Raw genomic sequence first — 26,397 nt, 5'->3', positions numbered from 1 at the left:
CAGGACCCACAGGCTTCACATATCAGTGGAAAGGCTAAAGCCAAGCTCCATGGATTGCCGATCTCATCCCTTCTCTGCCAGGTTACAGGAAAAGCAATACAACACATTTCCACTGGTGCTTGCTGATCTTTAACAGTTCTCTAAAGCAATGAGTTTTTCAGTTGTCAGTTAGCAAGTCATTACTGCTTTTACCATGGACTTTTTTTTCCACAATACCCTCACGAACACAAATATTTCCTTCCCATTATATCAGAAATGACAGCCGCCTTGGTAGTTTCAACATTTAAAATGCCTACAATTATATGTTACATACAATTATCAACCACAGTAACTTGTTTCCAGCTAAATCTTTCTCGTTCAGACTTCCATATTGTCACCACGGCTCCCAAATATTACAGCATGTTAGTTTATGGTGTCTCCACTGGAATTTCAAGGTCTAATTTGCATGTTGAGGTAGTAATTTCCTAGGGAGCAAAAAGCCCAAGAACCAGTTCTTTAGATACATTGTTTTACAACAGATGCTATTTGCAAATTTAACTTTCAGTTCCCATTGTCAAAGTTCCCATTTACCCTCAAGATAAAAGTAGACTTTGGACATTTTCATTAAAAACCTGCTTGAATCTCTTGATAGAATGTAGAATAGCAATCCTGACAATGTGGGTAATGGAAGAGGGCAAGATTTTTGGTAGCTGTACTTGAATTCCACATACCCTTAAAAAAAAAAAAATAAAAAAAATTCAATTTTCACTTTTAATCCATCTTTTTCTACTGAAGGAAATGAAATCCAAGAAATAAGTCAGTCCAGAAAGCACATCTATTACTTGTACAACCTCCAATGGCATAGCTTCTGAACACCTCATGAGCACAAATGCACTTTCCCTCACAGCACCCCTATCAAGTAGGGAAGTGGTTTCCCTCCCATTCATCATGTAGGGAAAAAGATACATTCCTGAACTTACAATAGTTAAATTAATACAGTCTTTCATGTAGACAAGACCTCAGGATCCCCACAGACACCTTGGAATTATTTCACTTGGGCCCCAATTTTTAAGCACATGAGCTTTCATGCAAGGACCTAATCTTGAACTTGCATTTAACTTCAGTTTCAAGTCCAAATACTCTTTTGGGTTGATAATGTCAGCATGCAAAAGCTGCATAGGCTTAATAAGAACAAAATAATCACTCAGATGCTTCTGAACCTGTTGTAATCAGTATGTCTAAATGCCTTTGAGATACCACCTGAATTGTTTTTTAGCAAAAGAAGGTAAAACCATAACAAGTAGGTTTACAGAATCACAGAATGGTTGAGGTAGGAAGGAACTCGTGGACTTCATCTGGTCCAATCCCCCAGCTCAAGCAGGTCACCTAGAGCAGGTTACCCAGGACCATGTGCAGACAGCTTTTGAATATCTCCAAGGAGGGAGACTCCACAGTCTCTCTGGGAAACCTGTGCCAGTGCTCGGCCACCCTCACAGTAAAAAAAAGAAGTGTTTCCTGATGTTCAGGGTGAACCTCCTGTGTTTCAGTTTGTGCCCATTGCTTCTTGTCCTGTTACTGGGCACCACTGAAAAGAAGCTGGCTCCATCTTCTTTACACTCTCCCTTCAGTTATTTGTTTAGCTGATGAGAGCAATACGAGACCACTGACCAAACACCTCAAAACAGAAGAAACATCAGTGAGTACTGCTGTCACCTCACCTCTCCATTTCCAAGACTATCTTCCCAGTCCACTACACTCAAGACAAATACACTTCCAACTTCTACAGACTACCATTAAAGGTATCATGGCTGATACCTATTACTACATTTCCTAACTGCTGCAACGCGTATTCATCCCAACAAAGCAGAGAACATTCTTCCTCCTCAATGATGCATAATTTCCCAAGGCCAGCCCACTAACAGTAATTACAGAATACAGTTGATTGCATTTAAATCCCCACAGGGTACAGAAAACTGTTTGCTACTGAAGCCATGTTTGACAGTCTCATTAAAGAGAGAGTGCTAAACAAAAGCTTAAAAAGTATGTTTCTTCTAACTGAAGCAGTGGTACTAATGAGTTCTCATTTCATATTTTCACCTTTTTTTTTACCTCTGTTTTTATTTCTGTTTAAGAAAACCTCTGTAACAATATACAATGTTTTTAAAGGCTGTAATTTTTTAAACCATCACACTGATACAGAAGAGTTATTTCAAGCTTGTACTTAACACAGTAATGTGCATATTTAGATTGTTTGTTAAAAATACCACTGCAAAAGCATGGTTTGCAAGTTATCACTGATACACAGAAGATGAGTTACTGTTGAAAGGCATTTAACAACAATTTGCACAAGACGCTCCAAGTCACGTTCACAGGAATACACCTTCTCCACTGCAATTACAAGAAACTGTCCCATCGGTAAAGTCGACTTAAGACCTCAGATTCATTTGTCTCAGCCTTAGGCTTGTAACTGAGGCACAAAAGTCAGGATTTCAGTGTTCTTGACAGTAGAGACAGCAGGGGAAAGTTATCACACTTCAGAAAAGTACCTCTTTCTTGACATCTAGCCTCCTAAATTAGGTTGCAGATATCCAGACTTGGATTAGATTGACTGTATATGATCATTACTAGGAAGATAAACAATCACAATATTCTTATCTTGCAGCATGTACAGCAACACACAGCACCTCCTCCAAAGCAGAGACTGTTTTACGCATGCTGTGTTTCCCACCACTTCATATAATGTGATCTCCATGTGGGATTGAAGTTCATGGTTACTATAACAAATCAAAGAACAGAAATCCCACAGACTAGGAACAATGCACAGGGAAGAATAAGAAAAGAAAAAGGCAATTCTACTTTTATTACTTGTGATTATGTTTAAAGCCATGCTGGTTGGCTAGGCTTAGGAAAAAAGAAAACAAAACCCCCACACAATACACCATCAGGCACTAGGATCACACTTGGTACTGTTGGTTTTTTTCTGTCAAGCATCCACCTGAAAAACTCTGCAATTACGCATTCACCCAATAGAGTAAGTATGACTCATTGAAGACTCATTCCTCATTATGATTATCATTCATTTGCTATGATTCATTGATACAGTACAGCAACTGTTTAAAGACTTCATAACAGCCACTACTTTTCCTCAACTCCCAGCTCCCTTAAAAATAGATAAATTTGTACTCATCTTAAGAAAAAAAGAAGATTCTCACCCTGAGCTGTTTCCAGACCAAAATAAGGAACAATAAAGACAAGCTACACAATTGTGTCCACACAGGTGCTTGCAAGTGTGCAGATAAGAAGCCTTGTGACATGAAGGAAGTGTCCTAGAGATACAGTTCTTAACTGTGCCTCAAGCTCACACTGCTTAATTATAAATGCCACAAAAGGGCATGGAACTTTATTGGAAACGGAGCAATCTACAAGCTCGGTAGTGGCAATGGAGGTGGAGGAAGCACAAGCAAGAGAAGATAGGCTGGTGGGGAAAAAAGGACAAGACCTGTGTATGAAAAGCTCTGCATGCTTTGGCTAGGTCAGGCAATGTAACCCAGTAGCAAGTTGGTGGGCAGATCTGAGATTTACAATGCAGGACTCTGCCCAAGCAAGCAGACAGTACTCCTCAAGCACCCTTCATTTAAGAACCTCCCCGTTAAATCTTTCCTCATCACCTTGGTGTCCAGTGAGTCAGATCTTTAGCTCATGTCTATGTTAATTTGTCCATTTGAATAAAGAAAAGTTGTTGCACAAAGTTTAAAACCCTCTTCATTCTAAGAAAACCATATACCTGCATGTGACAGAAAAAGTTTTGAATATAATTATAAAAAATAGTCTCCTATTGCAGTGGCCCCTGCAGATTTTCACACTGTATTTTACTTTGGCCTTTAGTGCTTACTATCAACAAAGAGAACTGTAGGAGTTCTGAGACAGATTAGGTGATTCTAAAACTCTAACAAGTTTTATAGAAGTTTTAACTTTTTCAAATCAAAATGTTAAAAATAGGACACAACTGCTTTGAGTTGAGAGGACTTTGATTTGAAAAGATTGAAAAGTTGACCCTCCTATCTAAGATTCTAATTGAATCTTACCAGTTAATAGGAGTTTTACACCCTTAAAAGGAAGTAGTAGCAGGTTTATTTTAAGGACAGGCACTCCCAGACACAAACAAATGAAGCAGATGGATCCAAGTCTCATTTTTGTCACTGAACTTCCTTCCTATACAGTTGCCTGATGATGAAAGGCTAAGGGAACAGGGCTTGTTCAACCTGTAATGAGAAGACTTCTGGGGGAGCAGATAGCAGCCTGCCAGTGCCTGTGAAGAAAGTGTCGAGGAGGCAGAGCAAGACTCTTCACAGTGGTGCAGGATGGGAGGAGATGCTGGCTCTAAGTAGAAAAGAATTTCATATTGGGTTTTTCCTTAAACATTTTCCCCAGAAGAAAAGTAATTCTTTGGAAGCAGCTGCCCAGAGTTGCGCAATCTTCATCCTTTGAAATTTTCAAGGCCCAGCTGGATAGAGCCCTGAACAACCAGATGCGCTTCCACAGTTGACCCTGCTTTGAGCAGGAGGTTGGACTAGAAACCTCTTCAGGTCCCTTCCAATCTGAATTGTCCTATAATCCTAAATCAGAAGGAAAAAAAATTGTGATCTGCTGGGGTAACAGGAAGCAAGGGAAACATCTGTGGATGCACTGAAGAAAAATTTATGGCAAAGACCACATTCATTCACAGAGTACTGGCATGAGATGTTTCTGCTCTAAGAGTAAACAGGAGGTAGTATGAGAAATTGGCATTGGCTAAACTACTGGTATAATAGGGCAAGCTCCAAGGTGAGATACACAGATCTTAAGACTATGGAGTAGACTTAGAAGCAGTCTGGCTCTATTATTTCAGTAACTTCACAGCAACCACCCAAGATTGTGCCAGGCCCTGCAGAAACACAAAGCAGCAGACATCCTGTTACCCTGCAGAACACACCATTTAAACACTTCATTTGGAAGAGAAGCAAATTTCCCCAGCATTCAGAATTGCGTAGGGAAGGTCTGATGGTTTGGTTCAGGCCTATTCTTTCAAATGTATTTATTTATGTATTTTTAAACACAGTTGTCTATTATGAACATGTGATTAATTTTGAAAACAATCAGGCATGATTCTAGGAAACAGAAGAGCTGGATTCCATTCTCACCCCACTCCAGACTCCTTTCTCATTGCATGCGAAACCAAGGCTCCTATTTCCAGAAGCAGCACTAATACCTATACAATAGAAGCATAATGGAAAAGTGCAATTGTAAGACCCTGGTATTACATTTTAACTTCATAATCCATTTTAAAAGTCAGCTAACATTATATTCTGTGAAAGCATTTTCTTCCATCCCTTCTAAAGATAATGGAAATTAAATCATTTCTAAGTATTAGAAATGTTATAATCAAATTCTCAGCCAGTTTTTATTTCTGTATTTTCACTGATGATTACAGATTCATCTGCTGTGTGTTTAATCACATCGGAAGTGCTTTATCTTCACTGTGCTGAGCCCCTTAGGACACAAAACGATTTTCTAAGCCATGCAAAGATCACGAGACAGGTTCTTCTGATTGTTTTGGGGTTTGGTTTGTTTTGCTTTTACCAGTCAAGTTTAAATTGAGTTCTCTGAAATACAGATAACAGCTACCTGGATCAGAAGTACTACACGACAACCACTTGCACTTTCTATTGTGCTTTCAGACAGGATACACTGCATTAGAAGACACAGAGACAAAACCAGAAATGAAAGAAAACTTGGAAACAAACTCCAAAGTGACAATCACTGTTTCAGGTAAATCTCAACACAGGAAGACAGCAGACTATTATGGCTTATCTTGCAGATAAATGCATAACCAGTAAATGCTTAACTAGTATCTTCTTAAACTAGGAATTCCTAGTTTAGCTCTACCAGACTAATTCCACCTTTTCAAGCTGCCTAGGCTACATAAGGCAGAGAGAGAGAGGCTTTCAACTGTGTTCTTACAGATTACTCTTCTCATTAATCAAGTAATGAAAATCTTATGAGGCTGGATAAAGGAGTTAAAACACATAAGTGAGGAAGGTACAACAAGGATACATTGGACATAGGCAACAGAATGCCCAAACAGAACAACCATCTTTAGATCGCACAGTTGATGTCTTCACCCTTTTATAATAATTAAGGTGAATATGAACCACCAGCTTTTAACACAGCTTTTGAAAACTGAAGTTGGAAAAACCTGCAAGCAGTTTCTGTCCTTTCCCTTCAAGGGCACTTATGACAGAACCAGCGTTTTCTTCAGTAATCTTACAAATAGTGTTTTAAAGCTAACACTTTGTTTTGGTTTTCAGTGACAAAAGCCTTCCCCTCAAGTCCATTTTCCATACAATGTGCCTAAGAATTATTCTATTAAACATCCAGTCTTTGGTCTCCAGCCAAACAAACTACTAATATAGCTAACTATGTTAGTGCATAACAAGCACTGAACATTATTTAAAAGCTCTTAAGAGTTTTAAAAAGCAGCAACATCAGTCCGAAAAAGATATACTCTATAGTTTGGGCTTTTCCCTTCACTTGTGACCTATGGAAATTCAAAATTGGGCTGATAGCTGCTGCCTTGCAAATCAAGCTCTTATAAGACACATGCCTGAAGAGGAAGGATGCTCTTTGCCTGGGAGTTGAGTTGAAATGCAGCAGATAGAAAACACTAAATCAGGATCGAACTGCTCTGAAGACTGTGCAAGGACTCAATCAAAAGCTCTACTGCTACTGTTAACAGACCCCAAGACAGGTCACAGACACCTTATGCCCAAAACAACCTTATGCCTTTCCAAGGAGGGGAAGAGATCATCACAGACTTCAATTCTAATACAGTGGTGGGATTAGTCTTCACAACCAAAATCCTGATAGAAGTCTTTACACCTTGCAAATGTAGTGGGAAACAATTGCAGCTCCTCTCCATTCCAGTGCTCTGTCTTTTTCCATCTACTTATTATCCACATAAGACTAAGACAAATACCTGCAGCATTAAATGAGGCTAGCAGCACCAAGTCTGTCTTCTGGCACAACTTCACTGAGGTCAATAGTTATATCAGCAGGGATCCATCTGTACAGATGAAGTCAGCATATCAGATGAGTTTAACTGTCTGCCTCCAAGCTCAGCAACAATAATGAAGCCATAGCTCTGTATCAGCCTCTTGTAAATAACTCTGGCCATTCATTCAGGTGTTTAAACAATGATTCAGAAATCTGGCTACAGCATCACTTCACAGGAAAATCCCCAGGGCAAACTCAGATTAAAAGAAATACGTAGATAGCCTCAGAGTATATGCAGTGAATCCATGTAATTCCACTTCATGTCCTGTTACTCATCATTCTTGGCATGCAACAGGACAAGTTTGCTTTCCTGCTTATTTCCCATTCCAGCAAGAATCCAGGTCTCCTTAAAACTTGCACAAGGAAAGACTGATGTGGAATAACATAATCATTAACCAATATTAAACACTTATCTGAAGCACTCTAAAAACTTTAAAAAAAACCATATATTCACAGCAGGGTTATGTTCACTACATAAGGCTAGAAAGACACACCATGGAAACAGAGAAAGTACAGTAAAACACAGTTACATCTCAGCAAGGGTGGGGGGAAACTGGATGAGTGTGCATTAACTATTTCCAATGAGGTGAAGAGCACGAAAGCTGCAGAATCCCTCTACATAATCTCTATTTTCATTTATTTACTGCCAATCAAATTTTACCATTTAGCTTAAAATACAGAAAGCAATTAAAATAATCAATCCTTCTCCTTTTTTTTCCTAGAAGCAGCTTTTTGTTCTGCTTTTGTCTGTAGAGCAGATGTATCTTAAACCAGATCAGTACTGAGAAAATTGGCAAAGGTTGGATGGAGAACATACAAGTGCATATACGCACACACACAAATGTGTGTGCATGTAAATGAAATTCTGGTGTAGACACTCCAACTTGAAAGATAAAAATACTCCCTGTGATGACACACAGCACACTGATCAGAGGGAACACATAGAAGAGAATGCCAATAAGATCCTATTGCTGCAACTGCAGACTGCATTTCTGAGCAGGCCAAGTTTCCACACATTGTCAATGTCTCATTTACAGGCAGTTCTGCAACACCCTGCTCCACCACAGGAAGTTATAGGTACAGTCATTTTAGAAAAGGTCACCAGAGGCTGAAGCCCGCTGTGCATAAAGCAACCAGAGCAAAAATCTACAAGGTAAAAGCATGACTTTCTTTTCTGGGGAGAAGCATTAAACATCCATAACCCCATTACAGATTTAAGGAAGCATGCATGTCAAAGGGATCACTGGACTCCTGTCTAAAAGGGTGTGTCACCCAGCAACAACAACAGAAAGAATAGTTAGAAGAATAACAATCAACAGGAAAAACTTTATTCATAGGTAAAGAAAAGTCTCATCTATGACCCTTGAAGATCTTTGTAGCTGGGGTTAGTGGTGGAGGGCAGGAAAGAAAAGCAGACACCCTTCCTGAAGTGAGTTAAGGAATTAAGAAAGGTTGCACAAGAATCCATAGAGGAGCAAATCCATTTCAAAACCGATAGTATGACGTTGTACTGAAAAAGGATGGCAGCTGAAAGCTGAAGCTAACTGAAGCATTAATGTTTCTTTGCATCTATTTCCATTTTTCATTTTTACTTCCTCTTTGACTATGTTACCAAAAAATACACTGGGAACCTGCCCACTTTCTAGTGGCATCTGCTGGGTTTCAGGCAGCTGACATGCAGGTCTGTTAAGACACAGAACCTTTCCAGATATCCTTTCAAACCCAGCATGCTGTACATGGAGGCAGAGCAAAGGGGACGCCAACAGTTCTATGCAGGCTGCTAACTGCGCAGCTAGTGCATTGTCTGGAGTCACAGGCACAAAGAGGCACTATGATCAATACTGCAACCCCAAATGCCATACTAAATGCCTAAATATAGCGGAGAACGATTAGAGTCATGTATTCTGCCCATTGCATGGGAAACTTGGCCAGCAGCTCCCACTGACAGCTATAGATGTAGTTCTCAGCACCTCTAAGTACAAGACCAAAAAAGTCCATCCTCCTTCTCTGGAGTCACTTTTATGTTCTTCTGGCTGACCAGCTTAGAAACAAAATGTCTTTTTTTCCCCTGGGCAGACCACAGCCTTGTGCAAACCCACTGCAGCTCTGGCAAGCAGGGAGGTGACGCACAAGAAGGACGAAATGGGTGCACAGGGAACTTAAGTGACCCCGTTACGCAACACATCACTGCAGCACTCAGCACAGAGCCACCAACTTGAAAGATAAATGCCAGAGAAAAAGGACAAGTCTATAGGTGGTTCAAATACAGATGAAGGAGAGAGAAAAGCTCATGTTTGGTCATGGCCCCTGCTATAAACTCAACAGGCCAAGTCACTTGCAGCAGGATTTCTTCAACAGTAGCTAGGGCTGATCCACAGCAGATCACAGAGTCAGACTGTGGCTCAAGCTGGTAATCTCATTTCCCCAAACCAAAACAAAGGTGCTATAGCCATATGACTCTGGTCCAGTGTAACCTCATAACACAAGTTCCCATCTGTCAAAAATATTCTGGAGGATTAACTTTGGTACCAGACAGCTCCATGACAAATCAGGCATTCTCTGCCTGCAGTCAGAACAGATACATAAAGCTAGCATAAGCGCTGTGTCACGTGCTTCAGCTGGTTTGATGGAAACTTGATGGTGTACCCTCACCTGACCTGAACAGACGCTATACTGCAGGGTGACAACACACAAATTCATAATGTCCATGATGGGACAGCAAACACAGCCCTTCTGAAAACTGGTCCTCTCTCTCCGCAGTCCTCAGCAATGAGACAAGGAGAAGACTTGATCACATCTCCACTCTGTCATCTAGTTTTGTTAGTCTCTTTCCCTGAAGAGCCAACACTGTCTAGTGGGTGCCCAGACCTATCAGAATTGGATCCCAACCTCCTTTGCAATGTCTGCAATCAGAGTACACTAGTACCAGCTTTATGATAAAGAAAAAATGTACTGCAATTTACTAACAAAGCCCTTGGTTCATTTTTTTTAAAAGATGGAGTTTAGCGCAGTAAAACTGTTATTTTAAATGAAAATAGAAATAGTGCATTTCTATTAGAGAGGAATTTATATGCTCAAAGTTTTTTTCCAGCTCTACTTATGTTAAAACTCAGTTTCTCGTGTTTAGTCCCTTCCAATTGTTCAAAGTTCATTGCTGCATCCTGAAATAGCTGGGTTATCAGTCTGCAGGGAACTCATACTTCATAAGGCCTCTTCTTAAGGACAATGTGCCACAACTATCAGGCCTACTTCAAAGACACTTAGAGGAGTAAACAGTCCATTAAAGGACATCCCTTCCTGGCTACAGGATTGGACTTCACTCCAGTCTCACAATTGCCACTGATTTGCTGGATGACATTGGACATATTTCCTCTTCCCCCATACTTTATCTGTCTCATTCAGTTTAAGTTCTGACTGAAGGGTTTCCTATCAAGCTGAGTCCAGTAGCCCAAAGGGTTGCCTGAACCCTGTCAATGTTGGAGAAAAAAATTTTTTTTTAAATTACCCAGTCTTTTGCAGAATGACGGCTCCCACAGCCACACCGTTACTGGATTCCCATTCCTGGTTCAGCTTGAATGAGTTGAGAGGGTGCATCAAAGGGAGGCCCTGGTAACTCACTGAGACCAGAGAAATATGGTGCCCTGCTGACCCCACCCAGCATCAAGGTCATACATTTGAGCTGGAGATAACAAAGCTGCTTTTTTAATGTTGACAATGTGCTACCTGCAGGCTGCTCCTTTAAATGGAGTTCACACTCTCAGTAGCTGTGATGCCACAACCTCAGCAGAAGAGGAAAGGAATTAGCTGAGGAAGATCACCAACTATAAGCGGAAGAGGCACCATGTAGAAGAGCTAGAGAAGCTGGCTATATACAGTTGGGCAATAGCAAGCTTGCCACCCACTGTCACAAAACAATCCTGCAATCCTTAGAGCAGGCCAGCTGGCCTGAGAAACCTCCTGTACCCTAGCAGCAAGCATAGAACAGTATGGCATAAGCACGCTTGGGCAGTGTTAACTCCTTTGACATGCCATTACCAAAACTGCTTTGAGTCAAGCTGGACTTTGCCTTCATGATATACAAGGTAAAAAACACATCAAAACCCCACTAACAGATATTCTTTGTTGTGCAGGTCAAGAAAGCCAAGCAGCAAGCTAAAATCCTCATAACCTTCTGGGAAGAGCCAACTGTACAAGCTGGTCCCATTAGACAGCTCTTGGAAAAGATCTTATTTATTAATCCTCATTGTCCTACCTCAGAGCAAAAAACTCATTCTCATCCCCTTCTACTGTCAAGGGTTGTCAAGTATCATGCATGTGTCAGAAGAGGCAAAATGCCTTCCTTTTAATGAGTCACGCTGAGAGAAGTTTCCCAAGTCATCACCATACGCTTCAAAAAGCACCAAAGGAAGATAAAATACTTTGAACTCTTGTTGCTTACTCATTAGAGCAGCAGTTAGAAGAAAAACAAAATAGAAAGCAAAGCAAACAAAAAAACCTCACCACATTCACAGTCATTGGGCAGTACAGGTTCTAACACAATGCTTATAAAAATGCTGTCTCCCTAAAATGGAAAAGAATTACCTTAAAACAGCAAGAAAACAAAAACATGAGCATCAAGAAATTGAAAGGGAAGATGTTCCAGGGAATAATTTTTTCCTGTAACACTAACAGCAGCTTAAGCCAGGCTATTCTCCAGAAAATAAAACTGCTTTCCATGTTTTAAAACATGCAGAAAAACACAAAGTATGGGGCAACCCCAGCTTTACTGTGACACCAGGGGCCTAGTTGTCACACAGAGAGACTGCCTCACTGCACCAAGTGTCGTGAAAAGAGTATAAAGATGTACCTGCAACAATCTTAAAGTCTTTTTTTTTTTTTTTTTGTAAGCAGTTTAATGTTCTCGTTCTTGGTAACACAAGCATCCTGCCAACTTCTGCTCTATAGGAAGTGTGCTCATGCAGAGTAATTTAAGTGACAAATCTACTCCCATATCTCTAGACAGGCAAATATCCCTTCACGTATGACAACGCTTTCGGCCTGTATATGCCTTCAGGTTCATTAGTACTGACTCTTAGGCCAGGATTTAGGTTTAGCTCACGTTTTTATATCCAAATCAGAGAAGCTTAAGCACTTGACCTATCTCAGTAAATAGGTCTAAGTTATCTTGACAAGACCATAAAATTTGAGCTGGAAGACTCTCCTTAGCTTCCCTCAGTTCAGGTTACCATCACGCAGATATCAAAAGGAGGACTGGAACTTGGAAAGACAAAATCTGACTCAGGTAAAACCAGCAGCCCTTTACACATAGTGCACACTCAAAACACGCACTGAGGCTACTGTACTACTGCAACTACTTAATTCTTGTTTCTCCACTCCTTCAGCTGGTACTGCTCAGCAAACAGGCTCTGGGGAAGAAAGAGGAGCAAATGAACTTCAAAACTTATCAATTCTTTAAAAGGGAGCCCACAATCCTATCTTTAAGGGAAGGAAAGCAAATCTTAAAGAATTTCATTCCCACTGAAGAACAGTTCTGTAAGAGATATTTGCCTAACATGTTTGTGGTGTACTTTGTAGGCAGCCATCCAGCACACAATATGTAATAAAGACAAAAAGGAGTGAAAACAAGAGTTAGGTGGTTTTCTTATGGTTTTCTTTCGTCCCTGCACAGAATTACTGGAAAATCTTGAGTAACAACAAAGACAGCCAAGAACTCAGGGTGCAAGCAATGTGGATTCTGTTAAGTCAATATACACCCAATCAGCTACAGTGCCACCCAGAAAAGCCCACTGATACTGCATAAATTCACTGTTTTGGCTTAAAATTGATCCATACCTATAAATGATAAGCAATGCACAATGTCTGTGCAACATCTGCTAGTATTAATAACTGTTCTTCCTCACACATTTCTTACCCCAATCTATCCAATTTGTTTGGTTTGTGCTCTCTTCTCCTAAGCTCCAAGTTCTTTTGTTTTTTCTGTTCTTTACTCTTTGGCAGTAGGGAAGAGTTATCTTCTGATGTACTAATTTTTAGGCTTAGAAGGGTTGTTTTGTTTTTTCAAGGCAGGGAGAAACAAAGAACAACTGACTTCAAGCATAGCAATTTAAAAATGTTTCTACAAAACAGTCCTGTTTCTTAGTAATAAACTTAAAATAAACCCAGCCAGCCAGGAAGAATGTGAATCTCAAGGCACAGCAAAGTAATGCAGCAATGAGCACATGCAGATTTTCACATAATCTGTACATGCCCCAAATATTAAGACAAGTGAAAAACTGTACCTCAATCCCTAATCAAAGCTCTTAAAAAGATGCCTAAGCACTTAAGTACCCTTAAAGCGCTAACAAAGATCACTACTTACTGTGATCATCAGCAGAGTCCTGCTCTGTCCTGCAGCTCAGCCAAATTTCATTGCTAGCAACTTGATGCGATGCAGAAGATGCAGGTATGCAGAGTTTATCAGAATCAAAAGCTGTTCTCTACAGGCTTTTCTACGCTGGTGATGGTAGTAACTGCTCTAGGGACTCCTGCCCTTATGTTCAACTGTATAAGCTCTGATCCCAAAGTCCAAGGTCAAAGTGTCTACATTTGCACCAGAGAAAGCTACTGGGTTTACGTGGCAAGGTTTTGGTAACAGCCGGGCTACAAGTGTGGCTTCTGTGAGAAAATGCCAGAAGCTTCCCCAATTTCCAACACAGCCAGTGCCAGCCGGATCAGAGACAGACCTGCCACTGGCCAAGGTTAAGCCCATCAGCGACAGTGGTAGCATCTCTGGGAGAACATATTTAAGAAGGGAAAAAAGTTGCTGCGGCACAGAAACTGCAGCCGGAGAGAGGAATGAGAACATGCAAGAGAAACAATCCTGCAGATACCAAGGTCAGTGAAGAAGGAGGGGGAGGAGGTGCTCCAGGCGCTGGAGCACAGATTCCCCTGCAGCCCGTGGGGAAGACCATGGTGAGGCAGGCTGTCCTCCTGCAGCCCATGGAGGTCCACAGTGGAGCAGATATCCACCTGCAGCCCAGGGAGGACCCCACGCCAGAGCAGGTGGATGTGCCTTGAAGGAAGCTGCAACCCATGGAGAGCCCATACCAGAGCAGTCTCCTGGCACAACTTGTGGCCCCATGGAGAGAGGAGCCCATGCTGGAGCAGGTTTTCTGGCAGGACCTGTGGCCCATGAGGGACCCACGCTGGAGCAGTCCACTCCTGAAGGACTGCACCCTGTGGAAAGGACACACGCTGGAGCAGTTCATGAAGAACTGCAGCCCGTGGGAAGGGCTCATGTTGGAGAAGTTCGCAGAGGACTGTCTCCTATGGGGGGGATGCCACGCTGGAGCAGGGTAAGAGCATGATGAGGAGGGAACAGCAGAGACAATGTGTAAGGAACTGACTGCAACACCCATTCCCCTGTGCCACTGCAGGGGAGAAGGTAGAGAATTCGGGAGTGAAGTTGAGCCCAGGAAGAAGGGGGGTAGGGGAGGAAGGTGCTTTAAGATTGTTCTTATTTCTCATTATCCTGCTCTGATTTAGATTTGTAATAAACTAAATTAATTTCCCCAAGCTGAGTCTGTTTTGCCTGTGACTGTAATTGCTGAGTGATCTCCCTGTCCTTATCTTGACCCACGAGCCTTTCATCATCTTTCTCCTCCCCCACCCCCATCTTGTTGAGGAGGGGGAGTGATAAGAGTCTTGGTGAGCACCTGGCAGCTAGCCAAGGTCAATCGACCACAGAAGTACACAGAGAGCATTCACACACAGGGCATTCATACATAGTTGCCACTACATTATGGATTCCATATTCATGCAAATTTGGGAAGTGTTCCAAAGTGCAATGTGCTGGGCAGAGTATTCTCTTCAGCACTCTCCGTTCTTATTCCTTCATGAAATGACAATAAAAAAGGCAGACTTTGTTCAACTATCAGGTGGGACAGTTTCTACATTTGGGCCCACTAACAGAGAGGAAAAAAAAAAAAAAAAAGGTCATTTCCCTGCTCACTGTGCTGGAGATGAGCTGTTAAACCATCAGCCAAGGTGTGCTGAACAGAACAGTCATAGGAACATAAGGCTGAAATGTACCTTTTGTCCAGCATGCTCACATGGTACCATAATAAAAAATTTGTTTAACTTGCACAAGCTCCCTCATAAAAAGACATAAGGAATGGGTTTGCCTCATTATTCTGACTGGGAGGCTCTTACAGTATGCTGTTACTCTGCGAGTCCAAAATTTTTTCCTTATTTTCTGTCTTGATGTATTCATGGCTGCTCTACACCCACTTGGTTTACAGTCAACATCAGTTTCAGTACCTTTTCTTCAATGTCCTGGCCAGTCACCAACCTAATCCACAGCAATGAAATCAGGCATTGATTTTGCTAGACAAAGAAAGCCATCTCCTTCCAATTTCCTCCCAAAGGAGGACTCTTCCACTCCCTGTTCCACTGTCCCATCCCTTACTGCACCCTTTCATGTTTTCTTTTAGACCAGCAACTATCACGGAATGGTCAAGTACCAGGCTAGAAAGGAAGATTATGCAGAGCCGAAAAAACCAGAAGCTGGTGTTGTCACAATTCCTGACCTCTGATGCAGAAGCTGGGAATTGAATGAAGAAGCTGTTGTGAAACTCTGTAGAAACCCTACTAAGAGAAGCCACTGCTTCCCTGGAAAGAGCTCAGGATTGTTACAAGAAGAAAAGAACTTATCTGAGGCACTGCAAAGGCATGGAAGTCTTGATACCTGCCTACAGAGACTTTCATGAAAGCACACAGTGTAGATTAAAAAAAAAAAAAAAATTTTAGAAGTCTAAAAGCACTAAAACATGGGAAGAAACAAATGTAGCAGTACTGAATTTCAGTGCCAGCACCGCAGTGCTGCAAGACGCATGACCCACAGATAAAATAGCTCTAAGACGTTTCAGGTCATTTCCTTCATCTACTGATTCCTGTTCCGGAGGCGTTAAGATAGTCAAAGCTTCTCTTCAAATCTATTCACTTTTAAATTTCACTAGTAATTTATGCTTACAAGCAGTAGTAGAACATGCAAAGCTGTTCATAGTGCTGGATGCAGTGGCTTCCAGGAATGTTTCATACGTGGAAGTAAGGCCCTGTCCAAAAGTGGAAACTGCCATTTCCCTCAGCCAAAGAGCCAATGCTAGCATGACAGCTTTAGAGTGTTCACCTCAAGCACAGCATGCTGCCCATGGAAAATGGAAGTAAATACAAATGCACCTCCCACCAGGGAAAAGAATGCCAGTGGTTGCACTAACACTTTCAACTTAAATTCAAAAGACCATAAGCACCTCCCTAACCAACACCATTCCAGTGTTACTTGATCTGGATTAAGTATCCCCTGATGAATAATGTAAAGTTGAAGGAACTTCTGGCTGAAGAAGAGCCTAAAAGGCCTTGCAGGGATTATTGCCTTTTTGCCAGAATAAAAAGGTTTCTGTTTCAGACGAGGGAGGAAGGGAGGAAGAGAGGGAGGGAGGAAGGGAAGGAGGGAGGGGGCTATGTAAATATAAAATTGTAAACACTTCACAAGTACTCTAAAGAAAACAGCAGCTCCCTGGAGAAGAACTGCCACTAGCCTGGCTATAAATCAGTAGAAGTGCTAGCCTCACAAAGAAAGCTCATGCTTCCAGTGACCTTGGAGTTTGATGCACAATGTGAAGGGAAGGCAGGGAAAAGTGTCACAAATCTCCAGGCACAAATTCTGGCTACAAGAAAATCCCTTGGGAGCATCAGTTTTATTATATTGCACTAGGAATGCTTCTAGATTTAGAAGCAGCTTAAACATAGCCACAGTCAGCAGCACAAGTCTGCGTAAGATCACTGCAGCAGTTCTTCACATCTACATTTATTTGCTGGCTGGACTGCATTGCATCGCCCTAATACATTAGTCTTATTGAGTCCACTTCCTTCTGTGCCAACAGATTAGCATTAGCCACCTTAATAGGACTCTATTAACATTTCTTGATTGCATTAGACACTGGCATTGCCTGGACTCACTGATTTGATTTACAGTGTCAACCTGCTGCATGTTTTATTTTATTTCAGAGAACAAAAAGACCAGCCCTATTTCAAAATACAGGCTAACTCCTCGGTAATGACACTTGATGCTTCTATGCCAGTGAACTTTCTCAGATTTCTTGACTGATTCTTAGCAGCCAGATTTCAGCAGTTTTTGCAAGCAGAGTAGCAACTTACATTTCATTTCAGTTGTTCAGCATCACAATTTCTGAGGATAGAAGGGGAAACCATGTAGAAATGCAATGCCTTTAACAGAAATCTACTACATTGCTAATTTGCCAGTCACAATAGTTGAACTAGACGCACATGTAGTACTTCCCACAGGCTGTTGAGGCAGCACGACAGACTGACAGTAGGCTACAAAGGGAACATTTCCAAGTGGCAGAAGGAGAGTTCACAGAAATGCACAGGTGCTTTTCTTCTAGGAGAAGCAGAAGCAAGGTTTCCTACCTAAAGTGTTTTCTTTTGCATAGTACTGCAGGTTGCTACACTTGCCTGTTACAGAGGGAACTGACTGGGGGGGGACTTGCCCTGAGCACACATCCACAATAACAGCAGTGGAGAAGACAAAAGCAGAGTCATCTTGCTGCACTATGCACAGAAGCTGAATTCTCTAGCTAGGCTAGCAGTAATTGTAATTAATTGTAATTAAGATTAATTATAATCAAGACTACAATCAGTGACTTTCTTCTGTAAAAAAGTCTTGCTTTTTTCTTCAACAAAGAACACCTGGCATTCCATTGGTACTTTGCCACATCTGTGATCTGGTGACATGAGATGAGGTGATGTGATGCGTAAGTAAAATGCAACACTGAAAAGCACTCTCTTGATTTTCCCTGCACTAAATCATTTCACATTTTAATTTTTCTGTGGCTGATGCTATCACATACCTGCACGAAGACAACCCTTGCAGGACCTACAGAAGACAATTTTCTACATCACGGATATACTAGATCAGGGTTTGTGATTCACCATACTTCACCATACGCCCCAACCCCACTGTAGCTCTCATTATATAAATTGCTAATTAAAAGCAAAGTCACCTCTGAAGGTTGTTGAAAAAGAATCAGTTAAAGTAAGATTTACCCATGTTAGATATTGATTTCCCTGGCACTAAGATGTATAAATAAGGATCACAACTGAAACCTACATCCTGTACAGCAGTAGCTTCCCTAAGGGCAAGAGCAGCACATAACAGTCAGTTGCATCCTCTTGCGATAGGCAGTAAAATAGCTTACTGACCCCACATTTGAATGAGCACCTAAACTCATCCCTGAAGAACGTTCAGCTGCTCTGACCCTCATTTAAAAAGAAAAAAAAAAAAAAAAAAAAATCCTCTTCCCAGGAACATCCAGGATCTCACTTGACTAAGAATTGCTACAGAAATAGTTCCATGTCCTATTATGTGACACTCATACTTCTGTTTGAGGGCAAGTTAGACTGCACCTCTGTAGATGTCATCCATATTTAGATATGAGGCAAATTTCATCCTTGGTGTTTAATGACTGTACATAGTTCCAGCAAACTACAGAAGAAATAGTTCCCACTCATGTATCAGCAGCTTCTAACGCTATCCCTCTAAAGAATTAGGAAAAACTCACTATGATCATGCAATTTCTGATATGTTCCACAAATAGACCTAAGGAGCAGAACAGCCACGGGAAAGGCCAGTTCCACTTTTACCCACAAACACCAGCAGAGCTCATTTTCTCATAGGTTCATAAGCAAATTATCCTGCTGAAATCAACAGTAGTTGAAAAGCATATATAAAAGAAGAATTGGGTCTAGTTTCTCCTGGTCAGGAGGCATAAACCCAAATTTTTTCCAAAAGTGCCTTTTTTTTTCTTTTTTCTTTTTTTTAAGAACTGTGACAAACTGGCAGTGATACGACAATTAAGCAGTGCATAAGTGCACTTCATTTCATGTGATCTGAGGGTGTCTCTAAAAGAGAAGGGGGGGGGGGACGGGACACACACAAGAGAAATTAAAGTAGCTAACATTCTCAGAACTAAGGAAATGGAAGCAGAAAAACAGACAAGAAGTGAAGTAAGGCCTAAGAGGCTCTGAAAAGCACTTTAAGAAACAAAAGTTCTTCCTCTGAAAAACTGAATAGCTAATGCTGCTGATTCCCGACATTAACAACTTTCCTGTATCATTTTAAAAGGCCTGGTGTCCAAAACCCACTCATCCTAGAAGTCCCAAGCATCCTAAGACAGAACGGCTTACCACTGTCACTCAATAATTCCACAAGCTCTGCTACCAGCACCAAAAATGATGTTTCAATATTACTTGTTATGCAAAGATTGTATTTAAAATGCCCATCAAGTCAGGAGACAGAAAAGGCATCTACTTGTTCCACTCCAGTAACTGGCATTACCTCTCACTTGGAATAGACCAATACTGTACACAGTAGGCCCCAGATTTTTAGGTGCAATACATGTGGAGATGACAATATGCGCAGAGCACAGTAATACCTTCTGTAAAATGGAAGGAACGTTTGCCCGAAGAAATGATGTCCTCTACTGGACAGCACACTTTACCAGAATACAGGGCTTTCCCATTGGATCTAGTGAGTTGAAAAGTCATTTTACAAGTGCACCAGGAAGTAGGCCTAGCCCTGCTGTGAAACCAAAGCCATGTTACCTTCCTTCACTGGTTTTGCCTTCTTCTCAGCTTGAATTAGCTTTTACAAACACTGACTGCAGCTGAAAAAGAAAACCATGACTTGAATCATCACTGTTTACAGCAGAACCTCACCAGCAGGATCAGCACAAACACTTGGGAATGAAATAGCAATGCTTTTACACTTGAAGCATATTTGTGAGAAGGCAGAGTAGCAGACCAGTAGGCACAGTCCAGAAGCATCAGTTAAAGAATCACTCCAGCATCTCCTAAAGGCCCTCTGCTCATTAATAATGCACAAATCAATGGTTACCTTGTCAGGCAAATAGGACAGATGGAAAGAAAGCAGGCTGATGGGAATGCCAGTCATACGAGCCGCCCATGTGCACTGGCAGTATCACTAATGTACCAGGGTAGTCCAATAGATCATCCAGGCTCAGGTGTGCTTGTACTGGACCTTCCAGGAAGATGCATTCAAGCAGCCTGGGCTAAGAACAGCAGTTTTCATTGGATGTGATTACAGGAGCGGGCTTTCCTGTAAAACTAACTCAATATGATTCACGTCACTGTCATATTACAGATTTCAAGCTTTGCAGCAGGCCCAGCAGTTTGCTATGTCTTTTGCTTGGCAATAAGCATTTACCAACCAAGCCTAGACATAAGCACAAGCCACAGACAGGTCACTATAAAAAAAAGCACTCCTGAATACTACTACCACACCAACCTAGTCAGCAGAGACAAAATAGCACACAATGTTCTCATAGCTACTGAAAACTCAGTCTTTTACATAGCAAAGTATTGAAGACTGAATTAATCTCAGTTAAAAAAAAAATCAAAAATAGACTCCGTTGCACAAATTAAAATATTTCCACTTGTCAAAACTTGTTTTAAAACTGTGACCATTTTGAATTCAGGGATGGTTTTCCTAATAAAATTTAAAAGCACAAGTCAGTTTTCCATTTGGAAAGAGATGCTGGGTAGAAGGAATGACCTTTGCTGTTACCATTGACTGCTGTTGCATAATAATACTTTCTGTTCTGCTGGATTCAGATGCTTCCTGCCTACACGTTAAGTGATTTAACTGAGCTACCCACACAGTGTTACCTAGTGACTACGCAGTTAAGACTTACTGGAGGCCAAAATTACCCACTGTTATTTTCTAGTTAAGCCTTATTTCTTCTCTGGCAAACATAAAACTGAAGATGTACTTTAAAAAGATGTGAATTTAACTACTGGAGGCACTCTTCAGACTCAGGAGCTCAGGCAAGACAGAGGGAGATGCTGATCCTCCCTCCGATTATTCCAGAGTGAAAACTAAAGTACACTCAGAGTTAGCCCTCAGCTATGTACAGACCACCAGAAAAGAAGGACCATATATGCCATTATTGTTAGCAGGGCCACAGAGAACTCATCCAAAGTCACACAATGAATCTGTAGCAGAGACTAGAACTGAAGTGAAATCAATTGAAATTGAGATGAAATCCACTGCAAGTGGAAGGAGCTGGAGGGGGAGTGGGAGGCCTATAGAAGTGTGAGGACAAAGGCATAGAGGAGGAGGCCAGAGGGGGAGAGGGAGAAAAATAAAAAGGGGGGGGGGGGAGTGTGCAAGGCCAAGGGGGATAGGGAAGAAAAAAGTGGAATGCCAAGGGGGAGAGCGCCCAGAGAGGAAAGTGGGAGGCCAGAGAGGTGGAGGAGAGAAGGAGGAAAATAGAACCTGATGGGAGACATGGAGGCTGAGAGTGAGAGGAAGGGGGAGGGGCGGGCTGAGGGGGAGACAGCAGGAGGCCAAAGGCAGAGGGAGAGAGCAGCACTCAAGGCCAACAGGACAGGGGGTGGCCGGAATGGGAGAAGGTGGCTGGCTGGCAGGGGAGGCAGAGGGGGAACAGGAGGCCAAAGGGGAGAGTGCACGAGGCCAGAGGAAGATGGGGAGCCAGAGTGGAGAAGGGGGAGCCCCAAAGGAGAGAAGGGGAGGAAAATAAGAGTGGCAGACCAAGGGGGAGGGGGAGGAAAATAAGGAGCCAGAGAAGGAAGGCAAATAAAGGAGTCAGAGGCCAACAGAGGGCGGGAGAGGCATCCAACCAGCCTAACTGGTAGCTGCTTCTAAGGGATGTGATCCTGTTCCCTTCTTCCCACCAGGCAGGGCAGTCACCTGACCCTGCAGTTGAGCCTGTAAAGACTGTAAAACCAGCAGAAAACAAACTTTCTAAAAATTTAAGATAACGAAGAGTTTTCCACCTGTTTGGTTCCCAGAATTAGACTGTAAAAGAGCTGGGGAAGTTTGGGTGCTGGCATGGGAAAGAGGTGGAAACACACAAAATTTCTCTTACTGTTGGCAGCAAGCCACCAGATAATCAAACCATACCTTCCATTCATGAACCTGCAGTACTCTTAAGTACAGGCTGAGTCCTGCCCTGCTGAAATCGGTGTAGGCTTACACTCTTGTGAATTCCAGACTTGGAAGCGTTGCTGGCCCTTCAGAAAGAGGACAGAAGAGGAAGAATTAAAAGCGACACAAGCACAAGCTTTGAGGACAAGTACTAGGAGAAAGTTCCTGGTTTAACAGGCAGCAAGATGAAAGGCAAGAGGTCAGGAGCATATAAGTGGGAAAAAAGGAAAAGAAAGGTAATCCTGAAAGGGCAATAAAGCAAGCAAGGTCACAGAGTGAACAAAGTCACTAAGTTTATCAGTGAAGCTGCAGCCCAGAGATGTTAAAATACTCCCTCTGAGAGCAGTCCTGGGTTGACAGAGACAGCGTACTGAGACGGGATTTCTAAGAGGTAGGGAAAGGGTTGACAGGTACAAAGGAAAAATTGAGAGGTGAAGGGAAGCATTAAAGGAAGAATAAAGTGGTCAGTTTTGGAAAGAAAGCAGCTTGGGACAGGAAGCAGAGAGGAGAACCAGCTTGAAGACAGTCAGTAAGATTGAGCAGATACCGGGAAAGGCCAGAAAGGGGAAAGGGTCAGGAGCTCCTTTTATTCTCGTTGTGGCTGCATCAGTCCCTAAATAAAAATCAAAAGGAGAGCAAAGAGCACAGTTGACAAAGCTAGAGGCATAGTTAAAGGGAGAAGAAAGTCCACACAAAATGCAGGTTCCCTCATCAAGAAGTCAACTGAAAGAGCTAACTGAAGACACCACTGTGGTCAGAAGTATCCAACATAACCAACTCCTCTCTCTCCCATTCCTCACTCAGTGTCTTTCATCTCATAGCAATTCAGCAGTGACAAGTCTTTGGTTACCTACTCTGCAGATCCTTCAACCAGCATTTCTGCAGCAGATGGTTAAGGACAGGCATACATTTGCTTATTGAGTACAGGAAACAAATCAAGAAACTAAGCCATGCAGGCCTTTAAGCCCCTATTTTAAGGTACCAGTGACATTTCCAGTCTTGCACATTATGGGTTTAGTGGTGAGATGGAGGGAGAGAGAGAGAAGGTTTAACATGGCTGTTCAGGCTCCAAATCCTAGATCAAGCATTCCTGTAAATGTGGTACACCTTTTAGAGCTGTTTCTTGATGCTTCAGATGCCAGCTTCCCCACAGCAGAGATGAACTTCACCCTCCCTCTCAGCAGTACCATCACCTCCTCCAAACTCACTCCCCAAAACCAGAGAAGATATGAATATTCTCTAACCTTTTCGTGCAATGACTGTAGGTGGACTGCCTGCATCACATCTGAAAGACTCTCACAGTGCAGAGATTTTGGCTTTCTGAGGAGGATCTGGCATTTTTGAGTCACTGCTGTCTGTTAAAAAATGAAGTAGGAGATGAAGAGCAGATACCACACCACCCCCACAGGGACACGTCAGGTAGTGATGTGCAGTTGCCACTATGTGGTTTTGCAACCTACAATCCTGCAAATGTCCAAGCATTTCTGCGCAGGAACTATTCCAAGCGCTTAAGATCTGCAATTCACCTGGTGAGATCTAGCTACTCAAACAAGTCAAGCTGACCACCTCTAAAAGCCCTTTATAAGCACACGTGTCATTCAATAGTGATCAAGCAGCAGCTTTCATGGCTAACAATGCTGGTCTTTCTTTGTATTTGTGATAAGGCTACAGCACTGGCAGGGGCTGCAAGGCAGGGTACCTACGAGCAAAACAGCCACAACTTTTCTACATTTGTGCATATTCCAGCTCACATTGATAAACTCAGTAGGCTCAACTTATAAAAGCAGCACATTTCCCCTCCTTTTAAGCCAGGTATGTTCTGCCACATCTCCTTTGTCAATGGTCAATTTTTGCTTTTCTTTACAATAAGAAGTAGCGACAACATCATAAAGCTGGCATCAAAAGTCATATTTTGTCTACTGGTCTGGAATCAGATCCAAGGAAAGTACCATCCTTTAAAATTCCTGCGCAAAGCTGGGTTTGAACAAGCAAGCTATGTATGCAGGCTACATTACTTAAATACCACTGAAAGTGAAAGCAATGCTCCCTTATTTTCCTATCAAAGTTAAAAGGACTGCAAAGCAATGCCAGAGAAAAAACAATGAGACTTTTTCCTCATTTGATTATTTCTTCATCTTCCAGTGATGGAAAACAACCATTTAGTTCACCACTATATTTACATCTTCTGAAATTATTGATGCTCTCACGTTCCTGAGCACTATGTCTCTGCACTGCCACCAATCCATGCCTATTTTGGGGGAATAATAATAATAAAAAAATACAAACACTACTAGGCAAAAACTTTGGGTTTAGCTTTAATATTACCATGCTGCTGTAAAGCTGCGCTGAGAACTGGCACCAAACACCAGGCAAGTTTCGCATGCAGACCAGCAGGCATTCAGTCATAGCACAGTCAGGCCTTCACCTCCAAAAGCAATAGGCTCTGTGTGCAACATCGAAAATCACTTCTGCAACAGCAAGAGGCTTCTCATCTGTTCTGCTAGCTGGCACTGGTCATTCACGCACATGGAGTATATGCCATCTGGTGTGGGGCTGCCACTGCCACCAGACATGGGGCATCAGGGCTCTGCTGCTGAGTATCCCCAAGCTCTCTGGACCCAGCCCATCAACCAACCTCCAAATCGCTCAGACTCTGGAGGAGACATGAGCTAACACACACGTGAACCTTCGAGGCGCAGAGAGACCGTCGCATCTGCTTTTTCCTTTCAGCAAGTCCTACCCAACAAGCACACCTTCATTATTTTCAGAGAAGCCCACGGCTGCTGCATCCCAGTCTACTCCTCCCAGGCAGCGAGCATCGGCTCCACAAGGCGGCAGGCACACAGCTCCTCCAGAGCAGGCAGACACCCTTCCCGGCCCAGCACCGGGAAGCAGAGCCGAGAGGAGGCCAGACACCGGCGACCGGGGTGGACGCCCGCGACGCCCCTGCAGCCCCGCGCGGCACTCCCGCGACCACCGGCACTGGCCGTACGGGGGCGCCGAAGGCAGAGCGGACGCCGCTCAGAAAGACGAAGAGGGGCAACTGCACCTCTCTCTCGTCCGCAGAACTTTGCGGTTTACCGTGCCGGTGGGCCGGCGGCGGGGTCAGCCCGGCGCGGCGCTCAAGGAGCCGGGACTGCCCGCGAGGCCGCCGGTGGGCGGGGAGCGCGCTGCAGCCTCACCTCCCGCCGCTCCCCTCGGGGCCGCGCGCTCCCCTCAGGGCGGCCCCCGCCCCGCCGCGCGGGGCCGCGCGCCCCCCTCAGGGCGACCCCGCGCTCCCCTCAGGGCGACCCCCGCCCCGCCGCGCGCTCCCCTCAGGGCGGTCCCCGCCCGGCCCCGCGCTCCCCTCAGGGCGGCCCCGTCCCGCCCGGCGGGCGCAGCGCTCACCTGGGCGCGGAGCTTTCGCCATTTCAGGGCTGCCCGCTCGCAGCCAAGCCGTCGCCAGCCGCGTCAGGCGCTCGCCCGCGGGGCCCTCCCGGCGCGCCGGCACCCCGCGCTCCGCCACCCCATCTGCTCCCGGCGGAGGCCCCGCACCGCCCACTCGCCTGCGGCGCTGAAAGACGCGGCCGGGAGACGCCGCCGCGCCGCTCGGTCCCGCCGCGCAGCCCGCCCGCCGTGGCGCAGCCGCCGTCGTTAAAGGCGCAGCGAGCGGCTCCGCGAAGAGCGGGGGCCGGGCCGGACCAGTGTGGGGATGCGACGGCTCATAAGCGGCCTGGAGAGAGCTGTTAGCGAGACCCGATCAGTCCTCCGGTGCGGGATGGGGCTCAGCGGCGGGTCTCCCGGAGCCCGCCCGCAGGGGCTTGCCTCCTCTCGCCGCTGCCGGCGGGGACCCGTGCCGGTGCGAGGCACAGGCCGAGACCGCCCGCTGCTGGGGGCGGTGGGGCCCAGAGCGGAGGCCCTTCAGGGCTGCGGGCGGCTCGCCCTGCCCGGTAGCCCCCGCAGCGCGCCCGCCGGGGAGGGGGTCGGGGCTCCCTTGCCGTCGTGGTGCTCCTCGGAGCCGCGGGCGCGGGGTGGCCAGAGGAGGAAAGGGAATGGGGTCTGCCGCCCCGCTTCTGTCCCCGGCAGCCCGGGGAGTGAGTTAGGGCTGGCCTGCAGCCCTGGCCCGAGGGCGCACCGAGGGGCACGCGGTTCAGTCCCTGCCGCAGCACTACCCGTGCAAGCTGCCGCAAGTGGGTGCTCTGGATTTTGACAGCAAAAATTCTTGGGCTGTTGCCAAGTCCTGTATCAGTGCAGTGGTTGAACTGCTGCAAGGCGCTGCCTTTTCAGTCAGCTGTAGGCAAGCAGCTTACAGTCTGCTGAGG

The 26,397-nt window shown here is 44.1% G+C and overlaps 1 protein-coding gene across 3 annotated transcripts in view; it reads right to left on the bottom strand.

Annotated features, from left to right (window-relative positions):
- The window catches only part of PITPNM3 (PITPNM family member 3), a 139,489-nt gene extending 113,309 nt beyond the window's left edge, over window positions 1–26,180 (bottom strand). Inside the window, exon 1 of one of the 3 annotated variants that reach the window (XM_075033126.1) lies at window positions 25,484–26,180. In XM_075033126.1, coding sequence (XP_074889227.1) covers window positions 25,484–25,505 — 22 coding nt within the window. In that variant the 5' untranslated portion in view covers window positions 25,506–26,180. Of the gene's footprint in view, window positions 1–24,849; window positions 24,972–25,483 lie in introns of those variants that run through there. The other 2 variants (XM_075033128.1, XM_075033127.1) reach the window with 2 other exon arrangements.
- Between the last annotated feature and the right edge of the window lie 217 nt (window positions 26,181–26,397).

This window comes from Buteo buteo, chromosome 7 (assembly GCF_964188355.1).
Source record: "Buteo buteo chromosome 7, bButBut1.hap1.1, whole genome shotgun sequence".
NCBI classification, from domain to species: Eukaryota; Metazoa; Chordata; class Aves; order Accipitriformes; family Accipitridae; genus Buteo; species Buteo buteo.
The sequence above is the reverse complement of the archived record's forward strand: the minus strand, read 5'-3'. Positions and strand labels throughout refer to the sequence as shown.